Source organism: Peromyscus eremicus, chromosome 7 (genome assembly GCF_949786415.1).
Source record: "Peromyscus eremicus chromosome 7, PerEre_H2_v1, whole genome shotgun sequence".
In the NCBI taxonomy this organism is placed as follows: Eukaryota; Metazoa; Chordata; class Mammalia; order Rodentia; family Cricetidae; genus Peromyscus; species Peromyscus eremicus.
In genome coordinates, this window is record NC_081422.1 from 40,640,321 (window position 1) to 40,659,152 (window position 18,832).

The 18,832-nt window shown below is 45.9% G+C and overlaps 1 protein-coding gene across 1 annotated transcript in view; it reads left to right on the forward strand.

Annotated features, from left to right (window-relative positions):
* Positions 1-18,832, forward strand: part of Sik3 (SIK family kinase 3) — a 222,762-nt gene that overhangs the window by 187,093 nt on the left and 16,837 nt on the right. Inside the window, exons 7-15 of the mRNA XM_059267761.1 lie at positions 6,905-7,023; positions 7,523-7,633; positions 8,338-8,481; positions 8,710-8,787; positions 8,907-9,016; positions 11,326-11,479; positions 11,734-11,889; positions 15,332-15,402; positions 17,579-17,722. Of these exons, the coding sequence (XP_059123744.1) occupies positions 6,905-7,023; positions 7,523-7,633; positions 8,338-8,481; positions 8,710-8,787; positions 8,907-9,016; positions 11,326-11,479; positions 11,734-11,889; positions 15,332-15,402; positions 17,579-17,722 (1,087 nt within the window). The remainder of the gene's footprint in view (positions 1-6,904; positions 7,024-7,522; positions 7,634-8,337; positions 8,482-8,709; positions 8,788-8,906; positions 9,017-11,325; positions 11,480-11,733; positions 11,890-15,331; positions 15,403-17,578; positions 17,723-18,832) is intronic.

Genomic DNA, 18,832 nt, shown 5'->3' on the forward strand with positions numbered 1-18,832 from the left:
TTTGTCATCTAATTCGTAGTTTTCCCACCAGGATTTCAACTGCTCTGTTTGGAACCTGCTTGTGACCCACTCAGTGCGATGCGGCCTTTGGGGATCACATAGCATATATCATCTGCTGGATAAGAGAACTGTCTTGATTTGTCTTTCTAAAGATATGCTGGCTGCTGCCTCAAACACTAATGATGTTTTTTGTTTGTTTGGTCGGTCAGTTGGTTTTTCAAGACAGGGTTTCTCTGTTTAGCTCAGGCTGTCCTGGAACTCAGTCTGTAGACTAGGCTAGCCTTGAACTCAGAGATCACCTGCCTCTGCCTATGTAGTACTGGGATTAAAGGTGTGTGTCCCCACCGTCTAGCTACTAATAATGTATTTTTAAAAATTTTATTTTATAATTAATTTAATTTTACATATCAGCCACGGATTCCCCTGTCCTCCCTCCTCCCACCCCAACCTCCCCCCCCCCAATCCACACCCCATTCCCACCTCCTCCAAGGCAAGGTCTTCCCTGGGGTTTCAGCTCAGCCGGGTAGATTCAGTTGAGGCAGGTCCAGTCCCCTCCTCCCTACACCAAGGCTGAGCAAAGTGTCTCAGCATAGGCCCAATGGAACTGGATCAGGCCCTCTGGATAAGTGAGACAGTTGATTAACTAATAATGTATTTTTAAAAGTAGTATTTAGATTAAGAATTCTGTAGGTGGGTCAGTGGATAAAGGGTTAGGCCCTTGCCACACAAGCCTGGTGACTCGTTTGTTTCCTGGACTACTCTGCCCTGCTTTAAAGGTAGAAGAGAACCAAATTCACCAATTACCCTCTGTCTTAGTTAGGGTTTTGATTGCTGTGAAAAGACACCATGACCACGGTAGCTCTTATAAAGGAAAAACATTTCATTAGGGTGGCTTGATTACAGCTTCAGAGATTCAGTCCATTATCATCATGGCAGGAGCATGGCCGCATGCATGCAGATGGTAGCTGAGACTCCTACATCTTGCAGACAAGAAGAAGTCAATTGACACACTGGATGGTATCCTGAGCACAGGAAACCTCAAACCTGCCCCCACAGCTACACATTTCCTCCAACAAGGCCACACCCACTCCAACAAAGCCATGCCTCCTAATAGTGCCACTCTCTATGAGATTACAGGGCCAGTTACTTTCAAACTACCCCATCCTCTGACCTCTACACATAGGCCATGGTGTGCATGCATGCTTGCATACACAATAATGAAAAAATATATACAACCCAGAAATTCAAATGATTTGGAGACTGAGGCAGGAGGATCATGAGTTCAAGATTAGCCTGGGTCTGGCTTATCTAAAAGACAAAATAACAACAACAAAAATGAACAGACTTTCCCTTTTATTATCTGGTCAAGTTGCTTAATTTCTCTGATTTTCAATTTCTTATAAAATGGAGATAACAATAATAAGTGTTGGAGTGCAGGCTGAGTGCTAAAGGAATTTAGTACTCTGCCTATCACAAATATTTGGTACATGCTAATATTGTCAAATAATGTTTCTAAATGAATAACCCTATTGATTTTTTTATTCCCCTCTTTCCTGTTTTGACTCCACACGGCAGCACACCCAAATCTTTACTAAAACGATGGTTTTCTAGCAATTCCAGCTTGAAGCATGAGGATTACTATTCTGTTGTGACTTCTTAGGTATTTGTTATTTTTGTATTGTTTATTTTGGATTTTTGTTTGTTTTGAGACAGTCTCACTCTGTAGACTAGTTTGTCCTAGAACTCGCAGAACTGGCCACATAGCCAGGGCTGGCCTCAAACATGTGGTTGTTACCCTCCAAATGTTGGAATTACAGGCATAAGCCATTGTCCCCAGGTTTGTTGTTTGGTTTGGGGACAATACACATTACATATCATAGGCTGGGATTATATGTCTCTTCCACCACAGATGCTTCTTAGGACATTACAGTTGTGAGCAAGGGTTGTCATAGTCACTTGAGCTGTGTTTCTTACACCTGCCATCTTGGGGACCTGATTCATGTTGGGCACTTTGGTGACATTGGTGAAGCATGGTTCAGAAAGGTACAGTTAAAGTCTTCAATGGTTGCCATTCTTCCTCAAACCTAAGTCTGTGAGTCTTTTAATGACATCCTAAATGCCAACCTCCTGATACAGGTTTCTACTGAAAATCAGGTTTCTACATCCTAGACAGACCATTCTCTTATCACCATTAAGGAGTTTCAGAGTTGAGAGTAGGTGACTAAGAAGTTCATCATGTCCTCTTGTTACCCAGAATTAGTGAGTGATCTGGAAAGGAGTAAGAGTGCCTTGCCTGCACTGTACCACCCTCACCCCCACCCACTTCCACCCGCTTCCCTAAGAGCCTGCTCAGATTGCTCACCTATACATCTCATCAGCACTGGTCATCAGGAAACCCTTCCCTGAGTTGGAGTTTGACTTCCTAATTGTTCCACATTCAGATCTTTGGACAGCAGAGTCTGTCCACACACAGCCTTGTCTGTGGAACATCCCTCAGATACTTAAAGAACAGCCCAGAATGTCCTTCCTGCCCATGTCTGCCTTTCTCCGTGGTAAATAAGCCTCATAAATTCTTAAATTATTTCATTTCTTCTTCTGTCATGGAAATTAGATGAATCTTTGATGAATTTTGTCTTTAATGAATATAGAGAGCTTTTTTACACACATACTCCCTTCCTTGGTATCCCTCTCAAGCCAAACCCTTTCAGCCTCCTTGGATAAGTTCTCTTCAAGACAAAGATGTTCATGCCATCTCAGATAAAGTTACAGACAGCCTTCATTCTGGTTCTAGGACCATTTGGAAGTCCATTTTTCAAAGTCCTCCAAATGCCTGTCAGCGCTGCCGAGACTGCTCTGTACATCCTCTACTTGGCATTCCAGGGGAGGATTGAGTTTCACAGACCGCAATGACTTTGCTGAAGAGACCACTTGGAGTCATGTGTGGAGCAGACAAGAGCAGCTTCGGGAGAGGTGGGGGGTACTGCTTCTCTAGCACGAGCAGTATAGCAGCTCCACTGCTGTGTCCCCCAGTGCCTGGGTCTCAGCAGCCAAGGCTGTACCCTCTGGGGGGGACAAGTGATGAGCCACTTTGCACAGTCGAGCACTTGCTGGCATCTGGCAGGGCCATGGCTCACCCCTTTGCTCTAATTCATCCTCCTGCTGTTCATTTGAGTATTCTGTGGTTGGAGTGTTAGATTTGGGAGCATTCATTGCCTTCCTTTTCACCCTCTTTCCATATTTTGTGCAGAATACTGTATTCAGTTCTCATCTGAACCCAATTTCATGAGCTATATGACACCGAGAAAATGTGGCTCGATGCTGAGTTCAGCCATGTTTCACCTTCTGCAACAGATTCAAAGTGTCTGTTAGGCTTCCGATCCTCTGCAGTTTCTGTTCCATGTGACAGACGGATCAGCGCCCCTGCTCTTGTGCCATTGACATGAAGCAGTGGCCCCTAATCTGAGGCCTGGAGACATCTAGGGAATATATGCAAACTTTTTTTTCTCCTTGAACAATCAAAAATTAATGCATGTTTGTATACATACATTTTTGTGAATTTTTTTCTAGTGAGTCTTCAGGGTCTCTTGGGATAAATAAGGTTAAGGATGACTGGACAGATGTTTCAGAATCCTGGAATAGAGGTTTGCATTGGGACTTAGGACAGGTTCTGTTTTGGTTTGTTGTTGTTTAAGGAAATTGCCTAGAAAAGGAAATCTCTGTTTTAAAGCAAGCCTGTTATAAACATTATTTGGCCTTGGTTCCCTGATGTAGTGTTCTACATTTTATGTGGAAAGGCCAAAGGAAGACAGTAGACTGCCATCTAGAGGATTGAACAGCAGCTTCACAACTGCAAAGGCATACCCTTGCCTCCCTGCACTGAGGTCTTTAGCTTAGAGCAACTGTGTGAATTAAGAACACCTTTTTTTTTCTCTTAAATGATAGCAGACCATAGACCTGTATGTCATGGATGTTACAGTGTGGGGCCTAGCCTTTCTACTCTGGACATAATTTTAGAATGTAGAGACCATAGTCTTTCAGATCTGAACTGCATTTGAATATACCTTTGCTCACAAAGCAAAAACAAATTAATATTTTTGTTTAGTATCTTTATTGGATTTTTAAGTTATAATACATTAAAAATTAAGAGTAATCCTTTTACATTACTCTTAGTATATCTTTTATGACAATGATGTTACCAAAAATGCTATAGGAATTGCAGAATTGAATTTTTTTTCTGGAAAAATAGATGAAATAGAATTTATATCCACCTGAAGAGGCATTACAGGATAGTCAAAAGCCTTGAGGTAGCTGAGTGCATTAACTTTTCAAAATCTCACTTCTTCATCCAGCACTTGGGAGGCAGAGGCAGGTGGATCTCTGTGAGTTCAAGGCCAGCCTGAGCTACAGAGTGAGTTCCAGGAAAGGCACAAAGCTACACAGAGAAATTGTCTCGAAAAACCAAAAAAAAAAAAAAAAAAAGAAATAAGGCTCTTTATTAAACTTAGGATTGTTGTGGAGATTAAATGAAATAAAAAGCATTTTCATGATACATTCTTGTCTGCTTAAGGTGAATATTCAATAAATGTTTATTCATATATTCAGTATATATTCAGTCCCTATTAGATATAATAATCATTTTTGGTACCGGAGACTCCATATTGCATATGGCAGTAGAAAAGACACCTGTATGACATTGTGACGGGGACAGTGAACAAGTACAACTATGAACAAGACAAGTCCTTAAATCATTCATGTAAAGAAAAGTCAGGTGACACAATGAAGACACCTGAGCCTGTGTCAGAGGTCAGGGAAGAGTTTCTGAGGGAGTAACAGGAAGCTCTTACCCGTATAGCAGGGAGCTTCGGTGAGAAGGCCTGAGGAGTGGCTGTTCACCTAAGAAGGAGCAAGCAGAGAGGCTGGACAGTGGAGCGCTGCATGTGTGGAAAGCCAGACACGAGCCTTGGAGGCCCAGGACTTTAGATATTCATTCTGAGGATCATAGGAAGAAATTATAGAGTTATTAAGGGGGTGCTGGTCTAGCCTTGGCTCTAGAAGCATCCCAGTGGAGAATAGACTGTAACTGAAGGAAGAACAGAAGCAGAAAGACCACTTAGGAACCTTTTCTGGCTGTCTAAGCAAGCAGATGGCTTGGGTGAAGGTCTGGTGGTGGTTCAGGTAGATTGGACCCCCATTGGTTCTTTGGGATTGAGGCAACATAACAGTTGTGGTTAAGGCACCAGGTAAAGGGCTGGGGAGATAATTCATTGGGTGACATGCTTGCTGTGCAAGTATTAGACCTTAGTTTGGAATCTCTAGCAAGCACATAAAAGTGAGCATAGTGGTCTACACCTGTAACCACAACACTGAGTGTGGAGATGTGAAAAACTCAGGAGTTCACTGGCCAGCTAGTCTAGCTGAATTGGTGTTTTTCAGGTTTATGAGAGACTCTGTCTCCAAAAAAAAAAAAAAAAAAAAAGGTGGAAACAATTGAGGAAGACATCTTAGCATTACCCTCTGGCCTACATGCTTGTTCACATAGGCAAATGTACCTGCATACACATGCACACATGTGGTGAACACCCAGACTATTGGTTTGAATCTGACTTGAAAACCATGTGACTGTGGACTCTGTACTTAATCTGGACCATTCTAAAGAGGGAAGGGTGATTGATAGTACACTGCTTAGGATCCTGGTGAGGCTGAGATAGTAACTGTAAAGTGCTATGAGGAATACATGAATACTATGGCCTTGTCATTGCCTACCACCTTCCCATAGCTACTGCTCCCACATTGTCATCAGAGCTTCCAGTTTACAGATGAGAAACTTTTTAAAGTGGGTGGCTGGAAATCAGAATCTAGGTTTCTGATTTTGAACTCTTTGTTCTCCAGTATAACCTTGAGTGTGAGTTCCCAGAGAGAGAGACCCACTGGCCAGATCTCTGTGAGCTCCACTCTATCTATGTTCCTGTAGTGTTTAATTCACATCAAGAAAGTTCTGTAGAAGGCTTGTGACATAGGTGGCCTCTGCACATCCCCATCTCCATGTCCCCTGTGCCATGAGAAACTCCAGATCCCTTGATTTTTGAAGAGTCATATGCACACCTAACCCAAAGTTATTAATATGCACATGACAATATGTATAGGAGGCTGGAGCTGACCAATTTGAGAGCTTATAAGACATTAAATCTCGATAGGGGACATTCTATTCTTAATTCTATGAAAGGAAGCCATGTAGCTGAAGTTTTCTGCAGTCCTGCCTGGCCCACAGTCAGGAGAAATCTCTCTCACCCGCCAGTCCCTGCAGCCGCTCAGACCCAACTGAGTAAACACACAGAGACTTATATTGCTTACAAACTGTATGGCCGTGGTAGGCTTCTTGTTATCTAGTTATCTTCTATCTTAAATTAACCCATTTCTATAAATCTTTACCTTGCCACATGGCTCGTGGCTTACCAGTATCTTACATGTTGGTACTCATGGCGGCGGCTGGCAACGTCTCTCTGCCTCAGCCTTCCACCTCCCAGAATTCTCTTCTCTGCTTGTCCTGCCTATACTTCCTGCCTGGCTACTGGCCAATCAGCATTTTATTTAAACAGAGCGATCTCCACAGCAGAGGCATACATTATAGATAGAGTTCATGCATTCGCCCCATAGTTTTCTCATCAGACTTAGTGGAGGCATGGACTGGACTGCCCCATTTGAATGTCTTTATCTCCTCCATCTCTCTCTGCTTTGCCCGTTTCCTTCTGGAGTAAGCAATGAAGTAGGTAAGGATCAAGGCAGAAGAGAAGCAGGACTGGAAGCAGGGAGCCTGAGAATCTACCTGATGCTCTTGCTTGGAGCTCCTCCGCTGCCCCAGTGCCTCCCCTCACCAGACTGAAGGCAGGCTGTTTGTCTGTTGCAGAATGTGAGCACTTGATCCGCCACATGCTGGTGTTAGACCCGAACAAACGCCTCTCAATGGAGCAGATCTGCAGGCACAAGTGGATGAAGCTAGGGGATGCGGATCCCAACTTTGAGAGGGTGAGCTGGGCCCCTTGCCTCAGGGAACTCAATCTGCCCAAGACCTGAAGAGATGAGCACTAGGAACCAACTGCTGTGTAAAACTGAAGTGGCATGTGAATTCAGCAGGGAGCTGCAAGAGCCAGCTAGGCTGTGGAGACTAGTGACACTGTTCCTTACCATTTGTCCCTAAATCAGAGTATGCTTTTGACTTGTGAGACAGTATACCCCCAGTTCCTGCCACTAGAATGCCTCTCTTCTCTGAGTGTGCTCATTTTAACAGCTTCTGTAGCATCCTGCTGCTCCCCATTACGATCATTCCACGTACCCCAGGAGCTCAGGAAACAGGAGGTTCTTGTCAGCTCAGAGCTGATTGCCAGAGTTGTCTTGCTTAGATTTTTGTATGAGACCCAGAGAATCCTCAGCAAGTGGGCATAAAGGAACTTGGTCAGTATATATCACATGCCATGTTGATGTAGTTACCTGGGGACTTGACAGCTTGCATCTTTCCATGTTACAGTTAATAGCTGAGTGCCAGCAACTGAAGGAAGAAAGACAGACGGATCCCCTCAATGATGATGTCCTCTTGGCCATGGAAGACATGGGACTGGACAAGGAACGGACACTTGAGGTCTGTAGGAAAGAGTGGAGAGGAAATAAGTCAAGCAGCCTGTTACCTGTTTTTTATTATCTACAGTGACAACTGCCCCTTAAGCAACAGCTATCCTAGTCAGAGATTGAACTCCACTGCAGCATTTGGGCTGGCTGCAAGGGCCGCAGCCTGAGGGGATTCTGTTCCCTCAGGCACCGACTCTTCCAAAGCTACTACGGGAGACTTTGTCTAAATCTAAACAGTTTAGGTGGGGTTCTGCTAGCTGAGAGAGGCTGAATAGCAGGTAGCTGATCTTCTCCCTTTGCTGGCGTCTTCCAGAAAACCCACCGTCCTTCTCTCAGCCCCCACTTAAAACCCTTGCTACACATGGTTCCTCCTTACCACTTCCTGTCGGCTACTTACTGACTCAGCCTCCTGCTTGCAGGTTAATTTTATTTACTCAAACACATCTTTGAATTGTTAACAAAAGCAGTAGGAAAACACGCAACGCACTTTAAAATGCTATCCCCCAACAGCAGCCTTTCCTCTTGCTTGCCTCTCCTGCATTGTCTCCTTCCTGAGCACTTGGGTTTTTCTGCTTTCATCCTTCCTCCTCTCCCTTTTTCCTTCCTGGGTCTGGGAAAGAAGGAAGAAGCTGCTGGGGATTCTGCTGATGTTGAAGGGTATGGTCATTGATGTGACATCTCATTGGGGTTTTCACGCTTTCTCCTTCTCTTTGGTAGTCGTTAAGATCAGACGCCTATGATCACTATAGTGCAATCTACAGCCTGCTGTGCGATCGGCATAGGAGACATAAAACTCTGCGCTTGGGAGCTCTTCCTAGCATGCCCAGAGCCATGACGTTTCAAGCACCAGTAAATATCCAGGTGGGCAATGTCCGCAATGACGACCTAGGGTGTGGGTGGCAATCAAGACTGTTTAGAATATAATCCTAGCCTTTGGGATTCAGAGGCAGAAGATTGGTGAGTTAAAGGCTAGCCTGGGCTACACAGCAAAGTCGTATCTTAGAGGGGCAAAGGGAGAGACTAATTTGAAAAGCTGTTATTTCTTCTAGTGTCTCAAGTCTTTGTTTATCCACATTTACTGCTTTCCAGGCGGAGCAGACAGGCACTGCCATGAATATTAGTGTCCCCCAAGTTCAGCTGATCAACCCAGAGAACCAAATTATAGAGGCAAGTAGCCACGTCTGATCACTGTCAGTTGAAACCAATTTCCCGTAGCCACAATTCCTTTCCTTCCTTCTTATTTCTAACTCCTTATTTCTGATCAGTTGTGTTTCTCTCCACCTCAGCCTGATGGGGCATTGAACTTGGACAGCGATGAGGGTGAAGAGCCTTCTCCTGAAGCCTTGGTCCGTTATTTGTCAATGAGGAGGCACACCGTGGGAGTGGCTGACCCACGGTAAGTACTTGGTCAATATCCTGTCCAGTACTAAGGCAAAAAGGTCCCATTTGGCTTTGAGTGCCTCCTGTGGCACATCTTCTCCTACTTCATGATTTAAATAAGTGGCCAAGACACATTTTTAACACATCAGGGACCATGGTGGACCACAGCCGATTTGACTCGTTAAAGTCTCCCTGTATCTGGTTGCTCTTAGCAGCCATTGTGCCATGGGGAAGAGTGTGATAGAATATTTATCAATGATGCTGGAGTTCTTCTGATCTAAGTCACCCAGAAGTATTCCTTAAAATTCAGCCAAGTTTAGCAAAGAGTGGCACACGCCTTTAGTCCCAGCACTCAGGAGGCAGAGGCAGAAGGATCTCTTGAGTTAGAGGCCAACTTGCTCTATATATCAAGTTCCAAGATAGCCAGCATACGTAGAGACCCCATCTCAATAAGTAAATAAATAAACAAATCAGCCAACTTTCACAGCTTTTAGAGCTGTTGTCTGCCTCATGGTCTGTATTTGGACTCTCCTACAAAGAGAAGCTAGTGATATGGCATAATTTATATATGTGGACAGTTAATAATGAAGTGAACAGTGGTGGGGTGTATAGCTCATCAGTAGAGGCACTTTCCTGACACAGGCAAGGTCCAAGTTTCAGTCTCTTGCTCTGCTCCCAAAATGAATAAAAATCCCCAAACATGTTTCCCAAAGTGCTCCCCAAAGGCTTCCCGTCGCAATGTTCCCTGAGCCCCTCATGTGGGAATGGACTAACCATCCCATTTCTACTCTGCAGTTGAGCCCTGTCAGCATGGACAATTGCCCATCTTGTTGCTGACTTTTCTTCACTGAGCAGGGAGGAGAAGGTTGTAGCCAGCCTTCTTTTGAGAGTTCAGCTCAGGGCAGAGCTGGCTTCCTTACAAATGTCTCTCCTCTGAGTGGATCTCCAGGAGCTACGCCCATGCCTGCTGGTGTGCTTCTTTTATGTTCCTTGTTCTCGGCTTGCGATCAAACAAGCAATAGAAGGAACATTTTGGTTCCACAGAATGTGTCACCACAGAGGGGTGGAGTCCTGAGTCGTGATTAGTGGAAAGATCTCTTATTTAAAGGCTGCTGGGCATGACAGCCCCGAACATCCAGTACTTATCTGTCCTGTCAGCGCTGACAGTAGTAATTGCATTCTTTCCCTGGTGAATCAGTTGCTACTTCAGGCAGCCATTGTCTTAGCGGATGGCCTGCGCTCTCTAGAAACTTGCTGTTCAACTTCAGGCTTTAAAAAGCCTGGGCTGGAGTTGTGCCAGTGTCTCCTCCTCGGTCGGTTTTTGAGAGGATCAATGAAGAGCAGCAATCCCTAGTAACTTGGAGTGAAGGGACAGTGAATTTTCACACAGCAGACTTCCGCTTGGCTTCAGGATCTTAGAAATAGAAATTTAGGAGAAAAGTCAAGTGGGGGACTTTACTTTCCCAGTGGGTAGTGGGGAGCGTGCTTGCCATGCAAGCATAAAGACCTGGGTTCAGATCCCCAGCGCCCGTGGAACAGCCAGCCGTTCAGCCTCCATTGTAACTTCAGCTCTGTAGGTGACAACAAGCAGATCCCCGGAGCTCATGGCCAGCCTGACCAGCAAGTCAGTGAGCTCCAGGTTCAGTGAGAGACTCTGTCATTTTAAAGTAAGCAAAGAAGTGGAGCATGGTAGAGGAAGACAACCCACCTTTGGCTTCCATACTCATGAGCATATGTATGTTTGGACACCTGCACACATGTTTACTGTTGTACACACACGTAGACTTTATATGCATACACATATATACATATAGGAAAAGATAAAAAAGGCTGGAGCTGGGTGGTGGTGGCGCACACCTTTAATCCCAGCACTAGGGAGGCAGAGCCAGATGGATCTCTGTGAGTTCGAGGCCAGCCTGGGCTTCAGAGTGAGTTCCAAGAAAGGTACAAAGCTACACAGAGAAACCCTGTCTTGAAAAACCAAAAAGAAAAACCAAAAATAAGAAAAAAAAAAAAAGAGGCTGGGCAATCGGGCAGAAACCTTTCATCTCAGCACTCTGTAGACAGAGGCAGGTGGATCTCTGTTAGTTTAAGGCCAGTCTGGTCTACAGGGTGAGTTCCAGGACAGTCAGGGTTACGCAGAGGAAAAAAAAAAAGATAGATAGATAGATAGATAGATAGATAGATAGATAGATAGATAGATAGATAGGTAGGTAGGTAGGTAGGTAGATAGATAGATAGATAGATAGATAGACAGACAAAATAACCGTGCTGGGTATAGTAGTGGCTCAAGTAACCGCACTCTCCCTTCCTGTTCCCTGTCAGCACGGAAGTCATGGACGATCTGCAGAAGCTCCTGCCTGGCTTTCCTGGAGTGAACCCACAGGCTCCGTTCCTGCAGGTGGCCCCTAATATGAACTTCATGCACAACCTGTTGCCCATGCAGAGTCTGCAGCCGACTGGGCAGCTTGAGTACAAGGTACTTGGCTGTGGAGAAGGCCTGCCCACAGGAAACAAACTTGATCTTCCCTTGGGAGGCTTTAAAAGGACTGTCCCTAATATCGGAGGGTGTCCTTAGTGAGGGGGAGTTCCCTTTTCAAAGGCTCTGGCGATGGGAGATTTCCTCAGCTCCATGCACCATCGGCAGATGCTCTAACTGTAGTAGAAGATGGGGTGCTGTTTGCTCCCATGTTTTACTGTCTCACCACTGGATCCTGCCTGTTCTCTTGGCAGGAGCAGTCTCTGTTACAGCCACCTGCACTACAGCTGCTGAACGGAATGGGGCCCCTTGGCCGGAGAGCATCAGACGGAGGAGCCAACATCCAATTGCACGCCCAACAGCTGCTGAAGCGCCCACGGGGACCCTCCCCACTTGTCACCATGACACCAGTGAGTAGCAATAGAGCCTGACTGTCTCAGAGGCTTTTCATAAGAAGGCTGTGAGCCAAGGCTAGACCCGGCTGAAAACCTGAATTTCCTCTCTACCGTACAGTTTCCTGTGTGTTCCGCTGACTTACCTCCTCTTCTCGAATGGTCCCCATAAAGACAGCTCAGAGGACTTTCCCCAGCAGAAGGCAGTTTAAGTGGGCAGTGCTCTCTGGAATGAATTGCTTTTTAAGTTCTGTCTTACAAAGATTAGTTGGCAGGGGGCATGCACAGGCTACAGTGAACTCATGGAGGTCAAAGGACAACTTTTGGGAGTCAGTTCTCCCCTTCTGCCTTCACATGGGGTCAGGGATCAAACCTCGGTCTCTAGGCTTGCACGACAAGTGCTTCCCCGCCCAGCCTCTCACCAGCCCCTGGAATTAATCCCTTTTTAGGTGAGTTTTCAAAATGCCCATCTCCCCATCGCTCCTTTGAGTGCCACCACCTAACATTTTTGACACAACCTCAGTGCTGATGTGATTGCATCATGGCTCTAACTTCGCTGTTGAGTGATGATGACGACATACAAAGGCTTACCTGACACATTGGTTTCTGTTTATGTCTGATGATCTTTCTGTTATAGTTCCATCAGACTGAATACGATGAATTGCATAGTCCTCGTGAGCTGTTCAGGGCAGTACTGCTTAAAATCACAGTAGTTGGTGACGTTGTCCTCCTTTGATCCATCGTGGATCAATACTTTTGTAAAACACTCCACTAACTTGTCATGAACGCATGCAGAAGCTCACTCTGGGTCTCTGGGCTCTCCTTATCATGGGTTTGGTCCCAGAGCGCTGTGTGAGCCCATGGGCCACACTCTCACTAGAACAGCCATTGAGAATGCAGTTCTGCAGCAGGGCCGTTGGCAGACTGTGGCTGACATCAAAGACAAGTCTAGCCCGTACGATGCGTCTGAGTAGTAAAACAGTGTGCAAAGCTGTGGAAGCCCAGCTCTTGAGAGGCAGGCGCAGGAGGGTCACTGCAAGTTTGAAGCCAACCTGGTATACATAGTGAGTCCCAGGCTAGCCAGGGCTAAGACACAACCTTAAAAAAAAGAAAAAAAAAAAGGCATGTGGGATTAAATGCCAAAGTGAATGATGTGGCTTTTAGGGAGCAGAGCCTTTCGAGGGCAAGGTCAGTATTGCTTAGGAGGGATCAGGATCAATATTGTGGGAAGTGGGGTGACTTCTCTGTCCACTGGCGTTGTTGTTGCCAAGCTCTTGTTGATAAATCCAGTGGGCATTTTTAATCTTTACCTTTTTGGATGTCCCAACTCTATTAGTCATTGGTGACCTTTTCTTCCCCCATCTTTGTAATCCTTTTTTTTTTTTTTTGGCTCCTGTAACACCACCCTGGATTTTCCTTCTGCCCTCCAGTTTCCTTTCAGGTTTCCTTTCTGCCCAGAGTTGGCATACCTGAGGCCCCTTTCCCGTTCCTGTCTTCTCTTTGGATGAGCCTGTCCACTCCCATGATTCCACCTGCCGTCTGGTTCCCCACAGCATGTTCTTCCGAGATCTACACGTGTGTGTGGGATTGCCTCCGCCAGAGGTTTAGTGGCCACTTCACAATACTCACAATCTGAGTGCAGCGGTTCCAAAGCTTGTCTTCACTCAGTGACACTTGTCTTCCCTACAGTGACAGTGAGCAGTTACAACCTGGTGATTACACAAGTTGGAACATGGATTTTTTTTTTAATCTTTATACAAGTTTTATTATTCCTGCTATCAATTATCTAATGTCTATGAATTAAATAGCTTACATCTCTCCATCTCTGCCTCCCATTCCTTAAGTCATGGTCACCAGTCACCTGGATTAACACAGTAGACTCCCAGATGGTACCTGGCTGGCTTCCTGGTTTCCACTGGTTGCCTTTTCCACCCTGCAACCGAAGAGACCCCACTTTTCCAAACACAGATCCTGTAACACTGTACCCCTGCTTAAAATCCTGTAGTGATTCACCACTGCCCATCCCCAAATGAATTTGTATGGTATTCAAGGCCTCAGCTATAGCCACTTCCTGTCCAGCTATTTACTCTGCCCTTAGAACTAAAGTAAAAGATGGAAAAATTCAAATATTGGAGTTCTTTCAAAAAGTTTTTGTTGAGGGCTGGGGAAATGGCTCAGTGGTTAAGAGCACTGGCTGCTCTTGCAGAAAGCCTGGGTTCGATTCCCAGCACCCACATGATGACTCATAATTGCCTGTAACTTCAGTCCCAGGGATCTGGTGTCCTCTTCTGACCTCTGTGGGCACCAGGCACACATGTGGCACATAGACATACATGCAAGCAAAACACCCATACACATAAAATAAAAATTAAATAAAAAGATTAAAAAGTTTTTGTTTTGTTTTGTAATTAACCCAGTTTTTAAGAAAACATTTATTTCTAATTAAAGGGGGAGGGGGGATCTCAGAGGTCAGAGGTGTAGGAGCCTTTGGAGTTTGAGTTACAAGTTGTAGTGAGCCGCCCAGTGTGGGTGCTGGGAACCAAACTCGGGTCCTCTGCAAGACAGTATGTGCTCTTAACCACTGAGCCATCTATCCAGCCCCACAATGCAGTGTTTTTAAAATGCCCCGTCTGGTCATTAAGTAATTTCTGATGTAGTACTTGAGATGTGGAGGATGCTTATATGTGCCACTGGGCCCTGAACATTTTTAAGGGTTCACAGCATTCCTGTCTTCATGCAGAGGAGCCAGCAGCCCCAGTGATGTGCACGGATGGTGCTTCTCAATTCATTTATATTTTGGAGGGTAATGAGTATTTTTAAAGCATTGGATTACAACTCACGTTATGTGACAATGTACTTTCAAACACCATGATGCTTTCTTCCCTGGAGTTCAGACATCCGAACTCTGGGACTGACATTAATGTGAAGCCACGGTCAGTTCCTCGGCCCTTTAGGTAGGCAGTTTTCTGTGTGTTCCAGGTCCCTGGACACTTCTCTCAGCCTATGACCCTTTTGCTCTTTGCCTGGCTCCTAACTCTTTGTGAACTCCTCAGGTCTCAGGTCAGGTGTTACTTCCTCCAAAGCACCTTCTTTAATTCCCAGGCACCCCAAAGAGGACTTGAGAGAGCTTAACCATGCTCTTATTCTTTCAAGTCTGTTCACTTGTCTCTATAAAACAAAGGCAAAGACTGTAGCTATAAATTCACAGTTTATCTTATAGTAGGCATCCAAGTAGTAGATTAACAAACGGATATGATAAGGGAAGAAATCCAAATTTATTACTCCTGAGCAATATGGAACTGGAAAACAAGATGTATGAAAGTTCCCTCTAACCCGTGGGTTCTAGAAAAGTCTTTGAAATAAGAACATTAACAAGACTCTTGGCCTCAGTCCAGTTATCAGAGTTCAAGGCATCACAGAGTAAGCTGCCACCCTGAGCCTTTCCTTCCTGTTTCTGCAGGCAGTGCCAGCAGTTACCCCCGTGGATGAGGAGAGCTCGGATGGGGAGCCAGATCAGGAAGCTGTGCAGAGGTAATGTGACATCTGGCAGTGCTTGCAGAACGTCCTTGGGCAGGCTCCCCCTGCAACCAGCGAAAGGTCACCTCTGCCCACGGAGGTGGCGCAGTTCAGCTCCAACACTTGTGTGGTCTCTTTGCTCAAGCCAGATGGCATGTTCCTCCCCACACGGAAGTAACAGAAGACTGCCCAGAAAATCTCATTTCTATAAGCGCCATTGGAAGCCCCTTAAGTGACAGCAATAACCTTAAGAACGTTTTCTCTCCTCCCTCCTTCCTTCCTTGTCCCCTGCCTTCATATTGCAACTCTGATAGTGTTCAGAAGGCATAGAGCCTGCTCCTATCTGCCATGAACTGTTTCCTGAAAAGGAATTGGAGATTGAGATGGCAGTGATCCTAGCTAGTCTGGCCATGGACCTCTGGCATGGACTCCTCCTTCCCAGGAGAATGAATGAATACCTCCTGTACTGTTTGCTGTGTGTTTCTTCTACTCCCTTGTACCAACAAAGAGATATTGGAAAAGGAAAAAAAAAATGGTGTGGGGTGGGGTGGGATGCGGGCCAGAGACAGATGTAAATATCCATTGTTTGTAGAACCTTGTTGAGAGATGCCTAATGCCCAGAGAACAGCAGTGACCATCAGGCATGCCATGCTGTCCATTGACCTCAGTCCCTGTAGCTGTGGTCTTCAGCTCCATGCATGCCCCCCTGTGGAGTTGTCTTTCTTATTTTCTGGGGAAGGGTTTTCACCAGAATCCAGCATGTATTTTCCCAGAAATGCGGGTGTTCTTCAAGATTATATGTTTTCCCTTGAGGGAGGTTGAAATAAAATGGTTTTTGTGGGCTCTTGGGGAAACTTTGGGTGTTTTTAATGGACATTAACCACTGATGGCTTTCTCTAGAAAGTTTGCATACAACGAATTACAGTCTGATAACGCCTTTTAGCTTATATAGGCAATGTAGTCAGGAATAAACCAAGAGCCTTATGGTTGTTGTCCAGGACTCTTCCTACGCTCAGGAGGTCTATATAAGAGCTCCTGTTCAAAGAAGCTGGTCTTGTGCAGAAAAGAAAAGGAAAAAAATCAAATCACCCTAGTGAACAGGGACTGCCAGCTCCCGCCACAGCCTAGCCAATAGAAGGAAAATGGCGGTGACTCCGCCTCACTCTGGTGCTCTTGTTCGTATGGTTTGCTGACGAAAGGATCTGAGGTTGCACACGAGCCCTGCTGGGGCCGTGAGGAAACGAGAAAGTGGGACAGTGTGAGTCCTGCCTTCCCTCCTTGAGAAGATGCAGCCGTGCTTCACCTTCTTCGTCTTGGGCCTCACTTCCTCTGTCCTCACCTTCTCTTCAGACCAGCACTGAGAGGCTAGGATGCCCATCATTTCGATGGGGCGGAAGGGAATCATGCTTCTCTTAGGGGTACCCAAGACAAGCCGAAGAGCTGAGGAAGCTGGACCAGACGCAGGGCCTGGATCTTGTATGGTGCTGACCCGTGTAGGTCTGGAAGCTCTTTAGAGTAAAAGGCATCATTGAGGCTGCCTCTTGGGCGCCTGACTCTTCCGTTTCCTTACCTTGCTTCTTTACCTCCTGAAAATTGCTCTGAATATCTCACGTGGTTTATTTCTTTACCCTCTTAAGTTAGTCTTCTGGGGTCCACATCAGTTTTTCTTCTTCATTGATTGAGTTCTGGTCACAGGAGCTGAGGGAAGAATTCACTTGTCCTCAAATAAGTCTATTTTCTTTGGCATGTAGTAAGGACAGCACAAAGCCTGAGGCCTCTGAAACCAAGAGACATAGTTGACTCTTTCTGAATACCTCCCTTGAAACAGGGCTTGGGTTCATTTCCTCTTACTTGTAGTTTGGAAATTTGGAGAAAAATTAATATGTAAAGAAACAAAAACTTCCATTAAATGGAATGGAGTAAGGAAATTGATCCTGTTGCCTTTGTAAGCTAGATACACCTTTCTTCTCTTAAATGGCTACTCTCAAGCTCAGCACCCACTCAGTGGTAAGCAGACTTCTGTTGTCCGGTTCTTAGACATGCTCTACCTCCATCCCGTCGGGGGCCGCTTGCCATGGAGCCTTCTGGCGCCCCGCACTGTCCACAGAGGGCTTCAGACTAACTCCTGTTGCTTCTTGTGCAGGAACATTCTCGTCTTTTTACTATGAAATGTCCTCCCTGCTTGTTGCAGGTACTTGGCAAATAGGTCCAAAAGACACACACTGGCCATGACCAGCCCGACGGCTGAGATCCCTCCGGACCTACAGCGGCAGCTAGGACAACAGTCTTTCCGTTCCCGGGTCTGGCCTCCTCACCTGGTACCTGACCAGCATCGGTGAGTAGCCACATGGCAGTGTGAGCTTCCTTGAGGCTCATTGGTCCAGCACCCTTATGACTAGTCTCCAGGTCGTGGTGACTGGCTTTAACTAGAAGCCACCTGCCATCCCAAACTCACATCTTCTCAGCTCCCCACACTAAGCAAGGCACAGGGCAAACGTTTTCTCTCGGATTCTGGAGCAATGGAAGGTCCTTCCATCCTGTTTCCTTGCAGCTCTATTTATCATCTGCAGCTGATTGCTCTAGGCCTTCGAGGGAGTGATGCTCTTGGAAGGCAACTCTAGAGTTGAGGATTTTGTAGTCACATCCATAGACCTGACTCTAATAGTTCACCTTCGGGAGAACGGGAACTTCATTTGGTGTTAGCCCTGAGCAGCAGGCTGGCTGTAGAGGGAGATGCATCCCTAATGAATGGAAGTGATTTTTCGAAGAGTCTGACAACAAGGTCTTCACTAGGCCTCTTATTTAGATCATTGCCTTGAAGCAGGGAAACAAGCTTTCACCGTCCTGACCAGGGAAACATTTTCAAACCTAAGGTAGCCTGGCAGCAAGAGAGCTGAGGTGATTCTCTTCCGTGACTCCCTTGGTGACTGACAGTCCTAGCTATGTCCATTCTGATGCTGTCCGTAGGCCACACTTCTAAGTCAGCAGCCGCCGCTTGATCTGTTCCTTCCAGTCTTCTTGTGGGGGTAGTGGAATGCAGTCTCCCTTCTGGGACGGTTGTAAACAGTTGGGTTCTGAGGAAATTAGGTCTATTTGTGTGCCAATAGGAAGGAACGCTTGTGACTAGTCACACTGATCAGCTCCATGCAGTGGTTCTCATTGTGCCTCTCCCTCACTGGGCATCAGGGAATCAGCAAGAGCAAGTGACCTCTGAGCAGCAGACAGGAACATAATTAGTGCCACGTTGGCACTCTGGAAGAATGGAAACGAACCTCTCTAAATGACCAGGAACAGTTTAGAAAGAAAAAGTCCTGTTAGGAGCAAAAGGAATGAAGGTCCTCACGTATGACTGTGATGGCACAGTCCCTCAGATGGAAACCCCCTGGGAACTGCATGCCAGTCACCATAGACAGCTCCTCAGTGCGTGTTAGCTAGTGAGCTGACC